The sequence below is a fragment of the Lepidochelys kempii genome, chromosome 20 (assembly GCF_965140285.1).
Source record: "Lepidochelys kempii isolate rLepKem1 chromosome 20, rLepKem1.hap1, whole genome shotgun sequence".
NCBI lineage: Eukaryota > Metazoa > Chordata > Testudines > Cheloniidae > Lepidochelys > Lepidochelys kempii.
The window spans coordinates 12,734,194-12,753,094 of record NC_136399.1 but is presented as its reverse complement, the minus strand read 5'-3'; the positions used below and the strand labels follow the sequence as shown (position 1 = coordinate 12,753,094).

The following is an 18,901-nucleotide window of genomic DNA, read 5'->3' as shown; positions in this document are numbered from 1 at the left end:
GGGGGTATTTGGCCCTTGCTTTGCTTTTTAAAATAATTTGGTGGAATTTCAAAACAAAATCTGACCTTTTGGGGGGGAAATATCAGCAAAAGACATTGGCTGAATTCCACCCCAAATGGTGTTTAAAGCATGTGTCTGAAAATGGCACCTGGCTTCTCAGGGTAGTTCTGAGGCTGCTGTCCCCCCAGCTCTGGGGCTGCTGTCCCCCAACTCTGCGGCTGCTGTTCCCCCGGTTCTGGGGCTGCTGTCCCCCGGCTCCGCGGCTGCTGTTCCCCCGGTTCTGGGGCTGCTGTCCCCCAACTCCGCGGCTGCTGATCCCCCGGTTCTGGGGCTGCTGTCCCCCAACTCCGCGGCTGCTGATCCCCCGGTTCTGGGGCTGCTGTCCCCCGGCTCCGCGGCTGCTGACCCCCCCAGCTCTGGAGCTGCTGTCCCCCGGCTTTGGGGCTTTTGTTCCCACAGCTTTTGCACTGCAGCCGGGCCCTGCTCTTCCCTCTGCCAAACCGCAGGCTCTGCGGATCCCCTGCGGGCTCTGCATCCCGAGATCATAAGAAACGGCCGATGAACGCGGTAGAAGCGGGGGCCTGATCCTGCACGCCCGCGCCAGCACGGAACGGGGTCTGCGCTGTCCGTTCGCGCCAAGCTACTTACATCGCGCCGGGGCGCCCCGCGCCCGGGTGATGGGCTCCTGAGTCGGGGATGCTCGGCACCATCTTCCCCACCCATTGTAAGGAGCGGCCCCATCACCTCGGGCGGCTGCCGCTGGCTGGGAGGCGGAGGGTTAACGCTCCGGGAAGCGTGTGTGTGTGAGTGTGTGTGTGTGTGTGTGTGTCAGGGGGAGGGGGCGGCGGGCCGCGCCCGACCAGCCAATAGGCACCGGCTGCTTCTCCAGCTCCCCGAGCGGAGGCACCGGGACTGAGCGGAGACTGGCAGGGGCAACCTGGGCGAGCGCGGCGCGGGGAGCCGAGCGCGGGGCGCGTCCTTCTCTCCCTGCCGGTGTCTCTGGGAGAGCGGAGCTGGAGCCCGCGGCGCCCTCGGCTATGGAGCCCAACAGCCCCCGGAAGATCCAATTCACCGTCCCGCTGCTGGAGACGCATCTGGACCCGGAGGCAGCCGAGCAGGTGGGTCTGGAGCGGAGCTTTGTTCTGTGGGGGCCGGTTCCTTGGCGATGCGCCCAGGGGAGCGACCCTGCGGGCAGGGCGCGCACGGACCCTCCTGCGCCCAGGGCTGCCAGCGCCTTCCGGGCAAGGGGGCAGAGGAGCCGGACAGGGCTGGAGACTCGGGCCGGCCTGTCGGAGCCAAGGAAAGGACCCCCCGCCTGCCGGGCCTGGAGGAGCTGCCCGGCCAGGACCCACTTACCTGCGAGGGGCACGGGCGTGGGCCGTCGTGGAGGGCTCCGGGGTTTGAGTCGCGGTGTGTAGTGGGACGCTGTATGTGTTGTGGGGGGCACTGGGGTGGGTCAGAGTGTCATGCAGGATGTGTGGGGGTGTGGGTTGTCTGGGGTGTTGTGCTGGGTGGGGGGGTGTTGTGTGGGGTGTGGTCCCCGGTACGGGGGTGTTGTGCCGGGTGGGGGTGGGGTAGTGGGGGGTGATGGTGTTTGGGGGTATGGATTGTCTGGGGTGTTGTGCTGGGTGTGATGGGGGGCTATGTGAGGGTGTGGGTTTTCTGGGGTGTTGTGCCGGGTGGGGGGGTGTTGTGTGGGGTGGAGGTGTGGTGGGGGGGTGATGGTGTGTGGGGGTATGGATTGTCTGGGGTGTTGTGCCAGGTGGGGGTGTTGTGCCAGGTGTGATGGGGGGCTGTGTGAGGGTGTGGGTTTTCTGGGGTGTTGTGCCGGGTAGGGGGTGTTGTGTGGGGTGGAGGTGTGGTGGGGGGGTGATGGTGTGTGGGGGTATGGATTGTCTGGGGTGTTGTGCCAGGTGGGGGTGTTGTGCCAGGTGTGATGGGGGGCTGTGTGAGGGTGTGGGTTTTCTGGGGTGTTGTGCCGGGTAGGGGGTGTTGTGTGGGGTGGAGGTGTGGTGGGGGGGTGATGGTGTGTGGGGGTATGGATTGTCTGGGGTGTTGTGCCGGGTGGGGGTGTTGTGTGGGGTGTGGTCCCCGGTACGGGGGTGTTGTGCCGGGTGGGGGTGTGTGTGGGGGGTGATGGTGTGTGGTGGGGTGATGGTGTGTGGGGGTATGGATTGTCTGGGGTGTTGTGCCGGGTGGGGGTGTTGAGCGGGGTGTGAGTTGTCTGGGGTGTTGTGCCGGGTGTGGCGGGGGGCTGTGTGATGGTGTGTGGTGGTGTGGGTTGTCTGGGCTGTTGTGCCGGGTGCGGGTGGTGTTCGGAGTGTTGTCCGGGTGTGCGTAGGGGGGTGCTAGGGGCTACTCCCCTCAAGCGCAGCCTGTGAGCTCTGACTGGCGCTCCCCTTCGGCTGCCTGCGCCTGGCCGGACGGTCAGACCCAGCTGTTCCCAGCGCCTCCCCGTGCCCCGGGCTGCCCGGGCAGAGGGCAGGTCTCACTGAAGCCCGAGTAAGGCCCGGGCGGCAAATGGCTGCGCTGGGAGCAGCACCTGGCCCGGCCCAGCTCAGCCCCGTGGCCCGTGCACTGGGAACACCTGGGGCACTTCCCTCTCCCCATGCCAGCCCCGCGCTGCTGGGCTCAACCATGGGCTAGCTCCGCGCCATGGCATCTGGTGAGCCGAGGGGCAGGGTCTAGACTCGTACCGTGCGGCACCTGGTCCTGCCCCTCCCCCCCCATGACCCCTGCCCCCTGCGTTGCTGAGGCTCCAGCACTCCCTCCCTTTTGGCGCCTGCTGGCAGGGATCCAGGGCGAGACCTTGGCCCCGAAACTGGGGACGAGGCAGAGACTCTGGCTCACGTTTTTAATCCATCGTGTCCTAACCGCATGCTGAGCAGTGGCCAGGCCCAGCCCCCTTGGGAGTTCTGGGGGGAACAGAGTGGAGCTGGTGGCAGAGACGGGGCTGGCATGGCATGGCTGTGCAGGCAGGGTCAGCACCCTGGGGTGGAGGCCTCACCTCTAGGGGCCTGGACTCTGGCGGGCTAACGGCATCAGATCAACCTACCACCCAGCCAGCCTTCATGTGCCTGCCTTGCAGTAGCGGCCAAGATCCCTTGGCTGCCAGTCCCCATCTAGGCTGGAACAGCCGAGGGATTGTGTGTCTAGGGAGACCTCGGGAATGAAATGGCAAAGGTCAAGAGAGGACGTCCTGGTGCATTCGTAAGGCTGGGTGTGGAGAGCCTCATACTGGCATAGCAGGGGGCTGTGGGTCAGAAGTGAGGGGCACCGGCAGAGCTGGGGGGGGGAGGAGTCCCGGGGTGGCATAGCAGGGGCTGTGGGTTGGGACTGAGGGGCACTCGTAGAGCTGTGGGGGGAAGTCCCGAGCTAGAATCTTGGTGAGGTTCTGGTTTCAGAGGAGCCGCCGTGTTAGTCTGTATCCGCAAAAAGAAAAGGAGGACTTGTGGCACCTTAGAGACTAACCAATTTATTTGAGCATGAACTTTCGTGAGCTACAGCTACAGTACTCCTTTTCTTTTTAGTGAGGTTCTGGTCCTCCTGGTTGTGGAGAAAAGCTTGAAAATGTGACCCGAGCACAAGTGAAAGGCTCTGGAACCAGAAGGCAACAAAACAGAAACCAGTAGTCATTAATTTAAAAAAACATACAAACAAACATGATTTTCGAGCCAGTCTCATAATTTGGAGAGGCCTGGGGTTGGCCATACCCAGGTGGGGCTATCTCACCTGGGCAGGGACAGGAGGTGTGGCGCAGACCCCAGAACTGCTGGTCATTTGAGGGGTTGCAAAGGCTGGTCTCAGACAGGCAGGCAGCACAGAGCCCAGCTGAGTGGTAGTTACCACTCTGGGCCCTTCCAGTCCTGCCTTCTGTGAGGACGGAGTGGAGACTTTGTTACAGGAACTCCATGCAGTTCAGTGGCTCTCCTCGTGCAGGGCTGAGCATCTTAATCGGTTCCAGGGCTGAAGCTCATGAGTTTTCCTCTTGCTACTGGGGACGGCAGCCCCAGCAGTGCATCTTCGTGGTCTGTGTTCCACCAGCAGGATGCTACTGGGGAGCCCAAAGATGTGGGATTGTGAAACACGGGCTGTCTCAGCACCGAGTGTCTTGCTGTCACTTCCCAGAGGAGCTAAATGCTGACAGGCACCGTCTGTGTTGCTGTTGCACAGCACATTTGCAGAGAGGCTCGGAGGAGCTGCTGTAGCGTCTTGCCAGCAGCAGCCGGGGTGGAGGCTGGGGACATGCAAATAAATGGGAAACTGATGCAGGGGGTAATGCACTGGGGGGTGGGGGGAGAGCAGTGGAAATGGCACCTTCCTCACCCATCCTGTAGGGGAGCTGCTTTGTCTGAGCTAGGAACAGGAGCTTCCACCTCCCACTCCTCCACACCGTCTGGGCTGAGAGTCCTTCCTGGGAGGAATAAGAGTCGAAAGGACCACTGTGATCATCTGGTCTGAGCTACTGCGTAGAACTTCCCTGAATTCCATTGTCAAATATGTGTTCCCCATGTAGGTACTTACACACTCTAATCGAGTCACCCTTTGAGTAGGTCTAGTGGATTTGAGTGAGGTGAATGGGAGGCAGGACTCCTGGGTTCTAGTCCCAGCTTTGGGAGAGGAGTGAGGTCTAGTGGGTTAGAGCAGGGGGCCTGTGAGCCAGGTCTTGTGGGTTCTATTTCCGACTTGGTCACTGACTCTCTCTGTGACGCTGGGTGAGTCCCATCCCCTATCCATGCCTCAGTTTATTCTGTCTGTAGATTGGGTTTAGTGACACCTCACAGGCAGGGATCATAGATGTTTGTAAAGAGCTAAGGGCTGGGGTTTCAAGTGTGCGGAGGCCCCAGCAGTTCCCACTGAGAACAGTGGAGACTGCCCCTTCCCCGCCAAAAGCAATGGGAGCTGCTGGGTGCCAGGGGCCCTGGGGAGGATGGAACATTGTCCTTATCATCACACTTTTCATGATCTGTTCGTTCCCCTTTGCAGGGTTTTGTTTCTGAGTCAGGAGGTCACTTCTAACTGGGCAATGGGCACCGCTGGGTGGGGAGAGGCCCCCAGCTCCCTAAACTCCCCTCTTTAACCCCAAGGGAGCCCTTGAGCTCATGCAGTTCAGAGGCAGCCAGCTGAGCGGGGGAGAGCTGCAGAGTCCCTCTCCTGGGCTGGAGGGGAGCAGGCCATGGGCGGGGGGTTGGGAGAGTCAGGAGGCAGCCTGTTGGGGGCCAGCAGGTAGGAGGCTTCCCAGGAGTGGCCTATGCCATACCATGGGGGTGTACATGCTGCAGATGCGTTCATCTCCGTGCTGCGGCTGGCTGCGGCTGGGCAGTGTGGGCTGCCAGGCACCCAATGGGGTCAGCAGTGCCGTGCCGAGTAACCCAGCCTCATGCATTGTGCAAGCTTCCCAGGCACCAGGCGTTCACGTTGGGAACTGCAGTGTCTGAGAGCATCAGCGAGGGACACAGGGCAGGGTGGGTGAGGAAGCTGGTGTGATGCAGGGAGTCCGGCTCCAGGCGGTCAGACCCCTTGGGTGCATGTATCCTGCGGCGGGGCCATCCCAGGCCAATTCACAGAACTCTGGGGGGATGTGAAACTCTCCTGGGGGCTGCCATCCCGAGCTTCTCCTCAAACCAGAATGAAGCCTTTAGCCCTTATGGCTACGAGATGCCCTCAGAGGTGTGACCTAAGCGTCAGGAATGCAGCGTTGTCTGTCTCAGTCTGCAGAGACCCTGGTCTGGTCACACTGTGTGAACTGACCCTGGTCCTTCCCAAGGGTGTTGACTCTGGAGAGAAATTATGATGGTTCAAATGTCAGCACTGGTCACTGCTGATCAAAGCAGCTGGCGAAGTGGGAGGATGATGGAAGGATGGCCCTGTGCAGGGTCTCATGGGGCATCTTGAGGGGTTTGTGAGTGAAGCCTGGGGCATCACAGCTGGCTTTTTCCCCAGTTTGACCCCCTGGTTCTGAACATTTGCAGCAGAGACTTAAATCCGGAGTCTCCAGAGATCTCTGAGGAGCAAATCTACTAGGAAAGCCAAAGGCAATGAGTGTGGCAGTGATTCATTGCGGGGGAGGAGCGGGCGCATGCTGGGAGAACCTGGGTCCCGAGTGGGATCCCCCTGCTGTGATGAGGAGTTCTTGGGATTGGCTTTGTCTCCTGCCTGGGCAATGGAGCCATGATGCCTCAGTCAAATTTTCCTCCCAGTCCAGTGGCGCTGAGCCCAGGCACAGCCCAGTTACGCCCCCCCCCATTGAGCTGCCAGGCCTCTCCATGCCCAGATGTGGGTCCTTCTCAGGAGCTGGCACAGAAGGGGATGCCCGAGTGCCAGAGCGTCAGTGCCAGAGCCTCCCTTCTTGCTGCGTAGATGCCGGGTGGTTCATACTATTTGCTCTATATGTGCTTAAAACAACAGAGGTCTAGGTCTGCTCTGCTGGGACATGGTCGAAATGGGGTTATTGGCCAGAAATCCCCACGGAGGCTGCTGTGCTGTCATCCTCCACCCCAGAGGTGGCTGCATTTCACGGTCGCTCATTGCATAAGGACTTTGCTATGAAGAATGTGAGGTCCTCTTATAAATGTTTGTTCCTAAAATAAATCTCTCTCTTGGTCTGGATTTTGACTGCCCACCGGCAGAGGGTGGGTTAGTGGAGCTGCCCCTGTTTCCCTCAGTCCCTCGCACTCACAGAGGGACAGGAAAATGACCCCACACCCCAAGATGGGCCCAGGGCAGTGTTTGGACCCAGCCCCAGGCCTGGCTGCACATTCCAGACCCTCCAGAGGCTAGAGTGGGGTCAGATGGGGCTTTGCTTGAGGCCCAACATACTCAGACCTCCAGATGGCCAAGGGGGGTCAGCTCTGTGCAGAGGGAGGAGAGACCCTGCCTGCCATGGAGCCCCCTTCTTGCTGCCCGGGCTTCTGACTCCACTTGGGTCCATCCTGACGCTGCCTGGAGTGTGGGAGCTCCCCTCCCTCTGGGGCATCAGAGGCTGGCTGCTCCCTTCTACAGTCCTGCAGCTCCTGAGCCCCCGTGGTCCCACCAGAGCTGTTACAGCCTGTTTCATGCTCCTCCCACTGTCTTCTGGCTTCTGAGCAGGTAGCAGGGCTAGGGAGGGAAGGGGAAGCCCCAGGGATATGGGAGAGATATGGAGCCATCAGCTCCTTCCTGCTTCTCCAGCTCCTTAGGAGGGAGCCTTCCCTGATGTGCTGGGGTCCCATTCCTCCCAGCTGCAACCCATCATCCCACAGTAACCTAGTGCTAGCAGCAACATGACCCTAAACAGGTGCAACATCAGCCCAGCTCATCGGTCGGGGGCTTGAGAACATAGGTCACAGTGGAGGGGCACTGGCAGAATTGTGAGAGGGGAGCCCAGGGCTGGGTTAGCGGGGGCTGAGGGTCAGGACTGAGGGGCGCTGGCAGAGCCATGTGCATGGCAGGTGGGGGCCCAGGGCTGGGTTAGCGGGGGCTGAGGGTCAGGACTGAGGGGCGCTGGCAGAGCCATGTGCATGGCAGGTGGGGGCCCAGGGCTGGGTTAGCGGGGGCTGAGGGTCAGGACTGAGGGGCGCTGGCAGAGCCGTGTGCATGGCAGGTGGGGGCCCAGGGCTGGGTTAGCGGGGGCTGAGGGTCAGGACTGAGGGGCGCTGGCAGAGCCGTGTGCATGGCAGGTCGGGGGCCCCGGGCTGGGTTAGCGGGTGGCTACGGGTCAGGACTGAGGGGCGCTGGCAGAGCCGTGTGCATGGCAGGTTGGGGGCCCCGGGCTGGGTTAGCAGGTGGCTCTGAGTTGGGACTGAGGGGCATTGGCACAGCTGTCAGGGTAGGGTGGGGGTTAAAAGTTGGGAAGCAGGATCCATTATTTGAGCCTCTGTGTCACGCAAATCCCAATGTCCGTTTGAAAGTTGATGCTAGAAGAATTAGCACTGGATTGCACTAAAACCATAATGTTCAGCCAGTGGAGAGGGAGTGGTGAGTCCAGGGAGTGGCTTGGTTGGAGACAATAGCTCCGCTGGCAGTGATGGTGATGAGAGGGGTTGGGGCCTGCTGTTAGTCGGGGATGAAGAGAGAAGGGGGCTGTGCCGCGTTTGGGGCGCGTCGGCTTGCTGGGATCTGGAACTCTGGGAAGTGAGGATGTGGTCCTGTATCACAGGGGCTGAGATGTGGATGCAGTGGGAGCCCCTTACTAGGCTGTCCCCGCTCTGCAGTGAGGGGCTGGCACGTCACATCCCTCAATCTTCAGTCTCCCCAGCATGGGCTCTCGAAGAGGTGGTTTTGCTGTAGAGGTGTGAAAGCTGCTGGTCAATACTGCGGTCATTGTTAAAGCCACTGGTGCCAGGGTAACCAGACCTCTACAGTGCTAGTCTTGCACCAGGCAAACCACAATTCGCAGGCTCCATTTGCCAGGCCCTGTAAGCGCTAGGCCCGGTGGGTCCCACCAATGACTCAGCCGTGGCTGAGTGAAGGGCATTGGACTAGAGCTGACAGGGAGAGGAAATCCCCTTGGGCCAGTGGCTTTAGAGAGTTATGATTCAAAGTAAAACAATAGTGGTTCCTATTTGGCCCCTGGGTGGGAGGGGATGGTCCAGCAGAGGGCTCTTCAGGCCCTGTACCCAGGGTGCTTCCCAGTCTCTTCTAGAGCCAAATAGGAGCTTGCTGGTTTCCAGGCCAGCCTTATGAGTTTGTGTCTCTCACTGGGACCCCTCCGCACAGCCTCTGCCCTGTCTCTGCTCTGCGCAGACTCGGGCCCCTCTTGTGGCCACCAGTTACAGTTCCTTCACATGCAGTGCCCTGGCCATGCCCTGCAGGGCTCCCCTGCTGCTGCCCATTTGCTATGCACCCCACTCCCCCAGAGCCAGGTGACTTTGTGGGCTAGGTTTCCAGGGAAACATCCCTCCTCCCGAAAACCAAACCAAACCCCCTACCCCAAGCAGAGCTCTGACCTCCGCCGGAGGAGCCAGAGACCCCATGATGTCTTCTAGGGACTATGCTGCTGCTATTGAGCACACATAGAAGGCACCCAGACACTGTGCTGGTGGGCAGCAGAATAAAACCGTGAGATAGACTGGGGTGACTGTGGGGACAGACAGGTAGATTTGCCTGGGGCCCTGAATAACTACTTCGGCAACAGGCTGTGGGAACCCCAGAGCCAGCCCCACCCCAGGCACCAGTCCCTGCCCTGCGCCCAGCGCATGATCCTTTGAGCAACTGAGCCAACATGTGCCGTGTGGGGAGCACAGCCCTGCCCTGGACTCTGCACACCCATGCCAGCAGCCAACCAGCGAGCACATGCTAATGTATGCAAATGTGCTGCTGGCTCAGTTCTGGCGCCTGGCTTACTGCCAGGGTGAATGCTCTGATTTGCAACACAAGCCACTGACCCAGCTTTGCTTTCTCCTAGTGATGAGCAGGAAAGGCTGCTGCTGCCACCTTTTGCTTTGGGAACTGGTGCTAATTAATGCTGCGCTTGGCCCCTTTGCACCCATCGGTTATTTAGGTGCCAAGCAAATGTTCCCATAGAACCCAGCGCCCGTGTGACCTGCTCCTTGGGTGAAGGAGCCTGGAGTCTGAGCGCTGTCAGAGCAGAGACAGCCCAGGTAGGAGCCCCTGCTGCATCCACAGCTCCACTCTGAGCCTTGCTCTGGTGCCGGAGACATACCCTCTCCAGCTGGGACCCTGAGCTGCGTTCAGCCCACGGCCTCTCTGGCTGTGGTGATAGAGGGTGTGTGGCAGAACTGGGCTGAGACCTGTCACAACTCACGTCAGGGCACTGAGCTGGATTGGAGCTGGTGCTCTAGAGCTGAGGGGCCGCAAGTGGTATAGGTGTTGTCAATTGGCTTTGTGATCTGCTGAGTGTGGGGAACGGCACCGCACCAGCCAGTGCTGGTTTAAAGCAGCCAGAACCCCAGACTGGCAGCCTTCCTTTAGCACCAGCCATAGTCCCTTGCCCCTGGGCTCTGGTGTGGTACTGCCCCCAGCAAGAAACAAGAGACAAGGCATGAATGTAATGAACATACAGGGGTTCTTTATGGAGGCTGCTGGACACAAACACACCTTGTGGGTCTCTCTGGCCCTCCAGCCTGCACTGGCCAGTGCCTGCACACAAACTTTGCAGTCCACACTACACACTGAAGCACTAAGACTGTTAAAGAGAGCAGAACTGGGGCCTTAACCTGGGGGCCTGGCCAAGGTCCAACATCTCCACAGATTCAACATCCGGCGTCAAGTCCTGTCCCAGGGCTAAGTTCAGGGCTGGTGTAAGTGAATGCAGCTTGTCTGGCTTCACGGGATGAACTGAGCCCTCTGACACCATGGCTGAGGTTGTGGCTCCCTGTGTGGCTGTTTATGCAGCTGCCACTTTCCACCCCAGAGGTGGCTGCATTTCAGTGCTGGGTGCTGCGATTCCTTTGGGGCAGGAGGCACTATATGGCTGCAGAATCCAATCCCTGTTAGTTCAGCCCCATTCTGGATGCCATCTCCCTCTGCCTCTCCCCGGAAAGGATTAATGAGATTTATTTCCTCCCAATGTTTTGCTTTGTTCCCATCTTGTCCTCCCCTCCCCTGCTCAGTTCATTGTTTATGACCTCCTCCTTTGTGTGTAAACAAACCTCAGATCTTTCCAGGTCACAGTGAGCTTCGCTCGGCTCCAGCCCAGAGGAACATTGTGCAGGAAAAGGAGAGATTCCCGCATAGAACATTAGTGCGGGCAGCTTTTCCAGCCACGTGAGGGGATATTTCAGTGGAGGAGGGTAGAACAAGGGGAGCAGATGAGCCTTCTCCACTTGCTCTGGCATCAGCATCTTGCAAATGCTTATTTCTGAGCCCTAGCCATGCTTGGGGCAGCGCTGTCCACTGGTTAAAGCACCAGGCTGAGAATGGGGAGACCTGGCTTCTGTTCCCAGCTCTGCCACTGCGTGGCTGTGTGACCTCAAGTGAGTCCCTCCTCCTTTGCAGCATGGAGAGGACAATCCAGTGAAGTGCTTTGAGATCGATAGATGGAAACTCTTCTGCAGGGGCTGAGCTACACAGACAGGAGCCATCTGTAATGGATAGCTCTGGGGCTGGGGTTCAAACAACCACTTTTGTGGGTGTTTGGGGTCCAAATGAACCAAAACTGAAAAGGGATCTCCCCTGTTTGACATCCACTGCAGTTTGGGATCTCGCTCTCTTCCAGACATTTTCACAGCCCTGTGCACTTCCTTCTGCCATTCAGAACCGAGAGCACAAACCCCAAAACACTGCTCGTTTTCTGCAGTGTTTTGAGCCAGGGTGGGTTCCAGTGTTCCCTCTAATTTTTCCCACTGATGTGCGGAATTAATTTTGTTATGGGCCCCCATATGGAGGGGATGTGTGACACATCACCTTTCATATTGGGGCACATAACAAAATTCATGTGGCGGCAGTGGGACTGAGGGATTTGGGGTGTGGGAGGGGGCTCTGGGCTGGGGCAGAGGGGGTGAGGGTGGGTGAGGGGGCTGGGATGAGGGGCTCAGGGCTGGGGCAGAGGGTTAAGATGTATGTGTGTGGGGGGGTGAGGGCTTCGACTGGGGTTGTGGGTTCTGGAGTGGGGCAGGGAATAAGGGGTTTGAGGTGTGGGAGGGGGCTCAGGGCTGGGACAGAGGGTTGGTGAGGGCTCCAGCTGGGGGTGAGAGCTCTGGGGTGGGGCCAGGAATGAGGGGTTTGGGATGCAGGAGGGTGCTCCGGAGCTACAGCGGGGAGAGAGAACTCCCCGCAGCTGTGTGGCCACACAGCTTACAGGGAACTTAGGTGGGTTCTGGGTTCGGCTGCCGGATAAGATAGGCCCAAGAATGCCGGGTAAGATAGGCCACTCCTGTGTTCAGGGAAGGCAAACATCTCAAAAACCCTTTCCTCTCTGAGCAGCATCCCTGACCCTGCTCTTGCAGGCCTGTCTAGCATGAGGTGCAAGGTGTTTGGTGCCCAGGAGCTGTCAGGGGCGGACTCACAGCTTTCAAAAGTCTGGTATAAATAAGGCCACACATCCTCCAACGTGCTGAACCAGTCACGGTAAAGTCCAGGGCACAAGGGCTTAGGTATTGCTCCAGTCCTGCTGGCACCTGTAGGGGGAGTTAAGTGATGTCTAGGCTCCCTGTAGGGATCACCTTGCCCGGCCAGTGCACAGTAAAGCTATGGCCTGCCCTGGCCACCCTGGGTTTGAAAACGGATTAGTGAGCAAGTTTTAAAACTTTATTGTGTAGACAGGGCCACAGGGATGATGCAGGTCAGAATTAAGGAGCATTGGCCGAGCTGTATGTGGGGAGCTGAGGGCTGGGCTGAGCTGGGCTGGGCTAGCAGGGGGCTGTGGGACAGGACTGAGGTGCAGAGCTGGCTGTGTTGGAGGGAAGCCCAGGGCTGGGATAGCTTGGGGCTGTGGGACAGGATTGAGGAGCAGCCACATAGCTCTGTGTGTTTTGGGGAGCCCTGGGCTGGGCTAGCAGGGGCTGATTGAGGGGCACCGGCAGAGCCATGTGTGTTGGAGGGGAACCCAGGGCTAGGATAACTGGGGCTGTGGGATGGGAATGAGGGGCACTGGCAGAGCTGACTGTGTTGGAGGGGAGCCCTGGGCTGGGCTAGGAGGGTGCTGCGGATTGGAATTGAGGGGCACTGGCAGAGCTGGGTGTGGGGAGCCCGGGGCTGGGATAGCTGGGGCTGTGGGTCGGGATTGAGGGGCAGCGACAGAGCTGTGTGTGTTTGGGGGAGCCCAGGGCTGGAATAGCTGGGGCTGTGGGTCGGGATTGAGGGGCAGCGACAGAGCTGGGTGTGTTTGGGGGAGCCCAGGGCTGGGATAGCTGGGGCTGTGGGTCGGGATTGAGGGGCAGCGACAGAGCTGGGTGTGGGGAGCCCAGGGCTGGGATAGCTGGGGCTGTGGGTCGGGATTGAGGGGCAGCGACAGAGCTGTGTGTGTTTGGGGGAGCCCAGGGCTGGGATAGCTGGGGCTGTGGGTCGGGATTGAGGGGCAGCGACAGAGCTGTGTGTGTTTGGGGGAGCCCAGGGCTGGAATAGCTGGGGCTGTGGGTCGGGATTGAGGGGCAGCGACAGAGCTGGGTGTGTTTGGGGGAGCCCAGGGCTGGGATAGCTGGGGCTGTGGGTCGGGATTCAGGGGCACTGGCAGAGCTGGGTGTGGGGAGCCCAGGGCTGAGATAGCTGGGGCTGTGGGTCGGGATTGAGGGGCAGCGACAGAGCTGTGTGTGTTTGGGGGAGCCCAGGGCTGGGATAGCTGGGGCTGTGGGTCGGGATTGAGGGGCAGCGACAGAGCTGGGTGTGTTTGGGGGAGCCCAGGGCTGAGATAGCTGGGGCTGTGGGTCAGGATTGAGGGGCAGCGACAGAGCTGGGTGTGTTTGGGGGAGCCCAGGGCTGGGATAGCTGGGGCTGTGGGTCGGGATTGAGGGGCAGCGACAGAGCTGGGTGTGTTTGGGGGAGCCCAGGGCTGGGATAGATGGGGCTGTGGGTCGGGATTCAGGGGCACTGGCAGAGCTGGGTGTGGGGAGCCCAGGGCTGGATGAGTGGGGGGCTGCGGGTCAGGACTGAGGGGCACTGACAGAGCTGGGTGTGGGGAGCCCAGGGCTGGATGAGTGGGGGGCTGCGGGTCAGGACTGAGGGGCACTGGCAGAGCTGGGTGTGTTTGGGGGAGCCCAGGGCTGGACGAGTGGGGGGCTGCGGGTCAGGACTGAGGGGCACTGGCAGAGCTGGGTGTGTTTGGGGGAGCCCAGGGCTGGACGAGTGGGGGGCTGCGGGTCAGGACTGAGGGGCACTGGCAGAGCTGGGTGTGTTTGGGGGAGCCCAGGGCTGGACGAGTGGGGGGCTGCGGGTCAGGACTGAGGGGCACTGGCAGAGCTGGGTGTGGGGAGCCCAGGGCTGGACGAGTGGGGGGCTGCGGGTCAGGGCTGAGGGGCACTGGCAGAGCTGGGTGTGGGGAGCCCAGGGCTGGGCGAGTGGGGGGCTGCGGGTCAGGACTGAGGGGCACTGGCAGAGCTGGGTGTGTTTGGGGGAGCCCAGGGCTGGACGAGTGGGGGGCTGCGGGTCAGGACTGAGGGGCACTGGCAGAGCTGGGTGTGTTTGGGGGAGCCCAGGGCTGGACGAGTGGGGGGCTGCGGGTCAGGACTGAGGGGCACTGGCAGAGCTGGGTGTGTTTGGGGGAGCCCAGGGCTGGACGAGTGGGGGGCTGCGGGTCAGGACTGAGGGGCACTGGCAGAGCTGGGTGTGTTTGGGGGAGCCCAGGGCTGGACGAGTGGGGGGCTGCGGGTCAGGACTGAGGGGCACTGGCAGAGCTGGGTGTGTTTGGGGGAGCCCAGGGCTGGACGAGTGGGGGGCTGCGGGTCAGGACTGAGGGGCACTGGCAGAGCTGGGTGTGTTTGGGGGAGCCCAGGGCTGGACGAGTGGGGGACTGCGGGTCAGGACTGAGGGGCACTGGCAGAGCTGGGTGTGTTTGGGGGAGCCCAGGGCTGGGCGAGTGGGGGGCTGCGGGTCAGGACTGAGGGGCACTGGCAGAGCTGGGTGTGTTTGGGGGAGCCCAGGGCTGGACGAGTGGGGGGCTGCGGGTCAGGACTGAGGGGCACTGGCAGAGCTGGGTGTGTTTGGGGGAGCCCAGGGCTGGGCGAGTGGGGGGCTGCGGGTCAGGACTGAGGGGCACTGGCAGAGCTGGGTGTGTTTGGGGGAGCCCAGGGCTGGACGAGTGGGGGGCTGCGGGTCAGGACTGAGGGGCACTGGCAGAGCTGGGTGTGGGGAGCCCCTGCGCAGACAGGCAACTTACCCAACGGAGACGTCCCATTGAGCAGGCGCCATGCTGGGAGCAGACTCGGTGCAGGGGCATGTTTGCCAGTGCGGGGAGCGGGGCTGGGAGCCATCTCGCTGCACAGCGGGCGCACTGCCAGCCCCAGCAGCTCCCCTCCCCTGGAGTATTTTAGTTGCAGGTTTATTTTTGTTTCAGCTTTTCTGAGTGGATTCACTGCTGAGAAAGAGCCTGAACGGACCAGCCCTGAGCTTCCCCTGGGGCAGAGGCACTGCAGGGTAAAAGCCCCCGGCACCAGCCGGGGCCCTGGCCATCCCTGTGTGCTTGGTGTGATGCAGCCTGTCCAGGCTGTGACATCTTCTCCAGGGTTCTCTAAAACCCCCGCGCCTCTGAACAGCCCCAGTGGGTCCCCCTTGTTTCTCGCAGGGATGCTGACACTTAGGGTACCTTTGCCCCTCCCCGCGGCTCCTGCCCTGGCCCCCCTCCAGTGGTGCCTCGTCAGCTGCAGCCCCGTGGCACCAGGGTCCTGCAGGTACAGCACAGAACCAACCCTGGGCCCATCACTCCAGACTGGCCCCTGCCCACAACCCCGGTCCCGGGATAGGGCACAGGAGCCATGTGCTGATCGGGTTGTCAACTTTCTAATTACACAAAACCGAACACCCTCGCCCCACCCCTTCCCCGAGGCCCCGCCCCCGCTCACTACATTCCCCCTCCCTCGGTGGCTCGCTGTCCCCCAAACTCATTCGCTTTCACGGGGCTGGGGTGGGGGGTTGGGGGGCGGGAGGGGATGAGGGCTCCAGCTGAGGGTGCAGACTCTGGGGTAGGGCTGGGGGGTGCAGGAAGGGGCTCCAGGCTGGCGGTGGGTCTGAGGGATTCAGAGTGTGGGAGGGGGCTGCGGGTTGAGGAAGGGAGCTGGGGTGTGGGAGGGGGTACGGGGACTGGGCTGGGGGTGCCGGCTCTGGGCTGGGGCACGGGCTTACCTCGGGCGGCTCCCGGCCCTCACCCTACAGCCCAGTCCAGCTCCCATGGGAGTCACTGAGGACTTAGCACCGACTTCACTGGGGCCAGAGCGAGCGCTGCTGGAGGCCTCACTTTCCCCCTCCCTGGGGTCTGTGTGGAATTGGCGAGAAGATGCCCTGCCTGGAGCCGTGCCTTGCAATCTCAGAGCAGCAGGGCCCCATGGCTCTGCTGGCAGGGAGGGGCAGCCCTGTCGGACTCAGCCTGGACATCCTGCCCTGGTGCCAGGCTTTCCATCCCTGTGTCTCTGGGCCCTTCAGCCCCCTTCGCCTGCAGCTGGGCCCTACCCTTCCCCACCTCGCGGTTGGCTAATGCCCTCCCCCGGTAGTTGGGCCCTTCCCCAGCCCTGGGCTCCTGACCTCCTGTAGCCCTTCCCAGTCCTCAGTGCTGACCCGATCCCTCCCCCGGTACTGAAGGGTGCCAGCACCTTTCTCTTTGCTACAACAACAGCAGCATCTTATTAATCCCAGCCAGTTAACCCGCCCTGCCCTCCCCCACACCTGAGTGGTGGGGAAGGGCCCTGACCTGGGCTTGTTACACTTGATGTCAAAATTGCCAACGCTCCCATTGACCTGACTGGCTCAGGAGCAGCTCCAGGCCCCCTCTAAGGGAGGCATTTAACCCGTCCCCTCCCCCACAGCCAGTTGCCTGGCAGCACTTATACTGTGGCCACATGTGCCCCACGGGGAAGGGGCAGCAGAGGCTCTCTCCGGGGGAGATGCTCCACCTGAGCCATGTGCTGTGAGATCAGACTGGCAGAGCAGGGGCTGATGACGGAGGGTTTCTGACTTCATATCGCAAGTTCTGCAGCTCTCCTCGCTGCTGATCCCGTGTGCAGCTGGACCTAGGCTCAGGGCAAAGCCAGATCCTGCCACCACGGCTGGCACTGGCCTGGTGCATGGAGCAGCAGTGTGGGGAGCTGACAGCACAGGATCGGCATCACTTCCCATTGCTTTGTTCAGGACCGGTCTCTAGGCACTAGAGCCAGGAGGGGGCATCTCCCCTGGGCTGGGGCTTAGCTGAGTGATCAGAAAGCCGAGGGAGGGCTGGGGAAGGGAGTGCACAGCTGAGGCCACAGCTTGGCCCTGCCACGAGCTACGAGCTACGGGGCAGCTCTGTGTTTCCCGGCCGGTACCGGCGCTCTGCTCGGGAAGGGCGTTTCAATGTCTCCTGAGAACTGCTGAATAAACAGCCCCTCCTACCCATATTCTGGGTCTCTGGCCACTGCTGCTCTCTGCCTCCGTGTGACATGGGGAGAGTGGAGCACAGCAAAGGCCAGGTTTGGGGGGGTCGGTTTCAAGCAGGACGGGGGCAGACGAGACTGGCACCAGTGGGTGGGATTTGGGGGCGGGTCTGTGTGACTTTTGGTTTTCCACACACTGCCTTTAAATGGCAAAGTGCTTTGCTGTGTGCAGGGCCAGGCCGTCTGCTGGGGGAGGTCAGCGCTCTGTGAGAGGGGACACACGCGGGTCTTGTGCTCCGAAGGAGACTTTCCACTGCTTTGCTGCTTCCCTGCAACAGGACAGAGGTGCCTGTTTGGCTCTTTGGGTGGGAGAAGCAGGAGAAGCCGAAGGCTTGTCACAGTGGATCAGTCCAGGGGCCCGTCGAGCCTGGTATCCCATCTCTGAGCATCCCAACCACCCGCTACTTCAGAGGGAGATGCAAGAAACTCCTGCAGAAGGGAATTATGGGATAACCTGCCCCAAGAGACAGTTCCCGCCCAACCCCCATTAGCTAGGGTTTGGCCAGTGTTTCCAGGCCTGCCAGGCCTCCAGGTTAGGGACACCATTCTCCCCCTGGATGCCCTTCTTACACAGAGAAAGGTTGATCCTTTGTAGAGTCCTGCTCAGCTTTTGGCCGCACTGCTGTGCTGTGGCAGTGAGTTCCACGGGCCACGTTGTGCGATTTGGAGAGGAGAACGAAGGGGCTCGCAGAGGATCTGCCATGAACTGAACGACCCAGTCCTGACTGGCAGGGTGGCACCTACTGTTAGATAGTTTGATCCAGATGCCTACGTGAGTTCTTCAGATTCTAATCAGAGCAGGGGCGGGGTAGGGGCCTCTGCGCAGGGAGAACGCACGAGGAGCCAGGGTCAGGTCGCTCCATCACTGGATGTGTCTGGCTCCAGAAGCTTCGAGAGGGCAGCGCTGCAGTGGGATCAGGCCACCACTGATCTGGGGCGCTAATGAGCAGATGGAGAGTGTCCTTCCCTGGCAGTGGGGCCAGCCTGGCCACTGAAGCAGGTCCCGGTGCCAGAGCTGGGGCTGCTTGGTGCTCTCACTGTTATGGATCTCACGTCCCTGAGTGACTGTCACTCAGCACCATGAGGGCTAAGGTTTCTTGTGTGTCCTCCCCCGGCACAGACAGGGGCTTGCAGCACTTGTGCCTTCCTGTGGCCATACGTGTCTTACTGTGTCACCTTGTACCCTGTTGGGCATTCAAACGTCCCACGCGCACGCTGTCCCACGCGCACGCTGTCCCACGTACATAGGCACGCTGTCCCACACGCACGCTGCCCCACGCACATACGCAAACTGTCCCACGCGCACGCTGTCCCACGCGCACACTGTCCCACGCGCATACGCACGCTGTCCCACACGCACGCTGTCCCACGCGCATACGCACGCTGTCCCACACGCACGCTGTCCCACGTACATACGCACGCTGTCCCACACGCACGCTGTCCCACGCACATACGCACGCTGTCCCACGCGCACGCTGTCCCACGCACATACGCACACTGTCCCACGCGCACGCTGTCCCACGCGCACGCAGTCCCACGCGCACACTGTCCCACGCGCATACGCACGCTGTCCCACACGCACGCTGTCCCACGCATATACGCACACTGTCCCACGCGCACGCTGTCCCACGCGCATACGCACGCTGTCCCACGCGCACGCTGTCCCACGCGCATACGCACGCTGTCCCACACGCACGCTGTCCCACGCGCATACGCACGCTGTCCCACGCGCGTACGCACACTGTCCCACGCGCACACTGTCCCACGCGCATACGCACACTGTCCCACGCGCACGCTGTCCCACGTGCACACTGTCCCACGTGCACACTGTCCCACGCGCACGCTGTCCCACGCGCATACGCACACTGTCCCACGCGCACGCTGTCCCACGCGCATACGCACGCTGT

General features: G+C 61.2%; 1 protein-coding gene across 3 annotated transcripts in view; it reads left to right on the top strand.

Annotated features, from left to right (window-relative positions):
* Window positions 1-838: 838 nt before the first annotated feature.
* PPP1R1A (protein phosphatase 1 regulatory inhibitor subunit 1A) overlaps window positions 839-18,901 on the top strand; it is an 80,140-nt gene continuing 62,077 nt past the window's right edge. For all 3 annotated transcript variants that reach the window (XM_073318379.2, XM_073318378.2, XM_073318377.2), the window contains exon 1: window positions 839-1,118. In XM_073318379.2, the coding sequence (XP_073174480.1) occupies window positions 1,038-1,118 (81 nt within the window). In that variant the 5' untranslated portion in view covers window positions 839-1,037. The remainder of the gene's footprint in view (window positions 1,119-18,901) is intronic.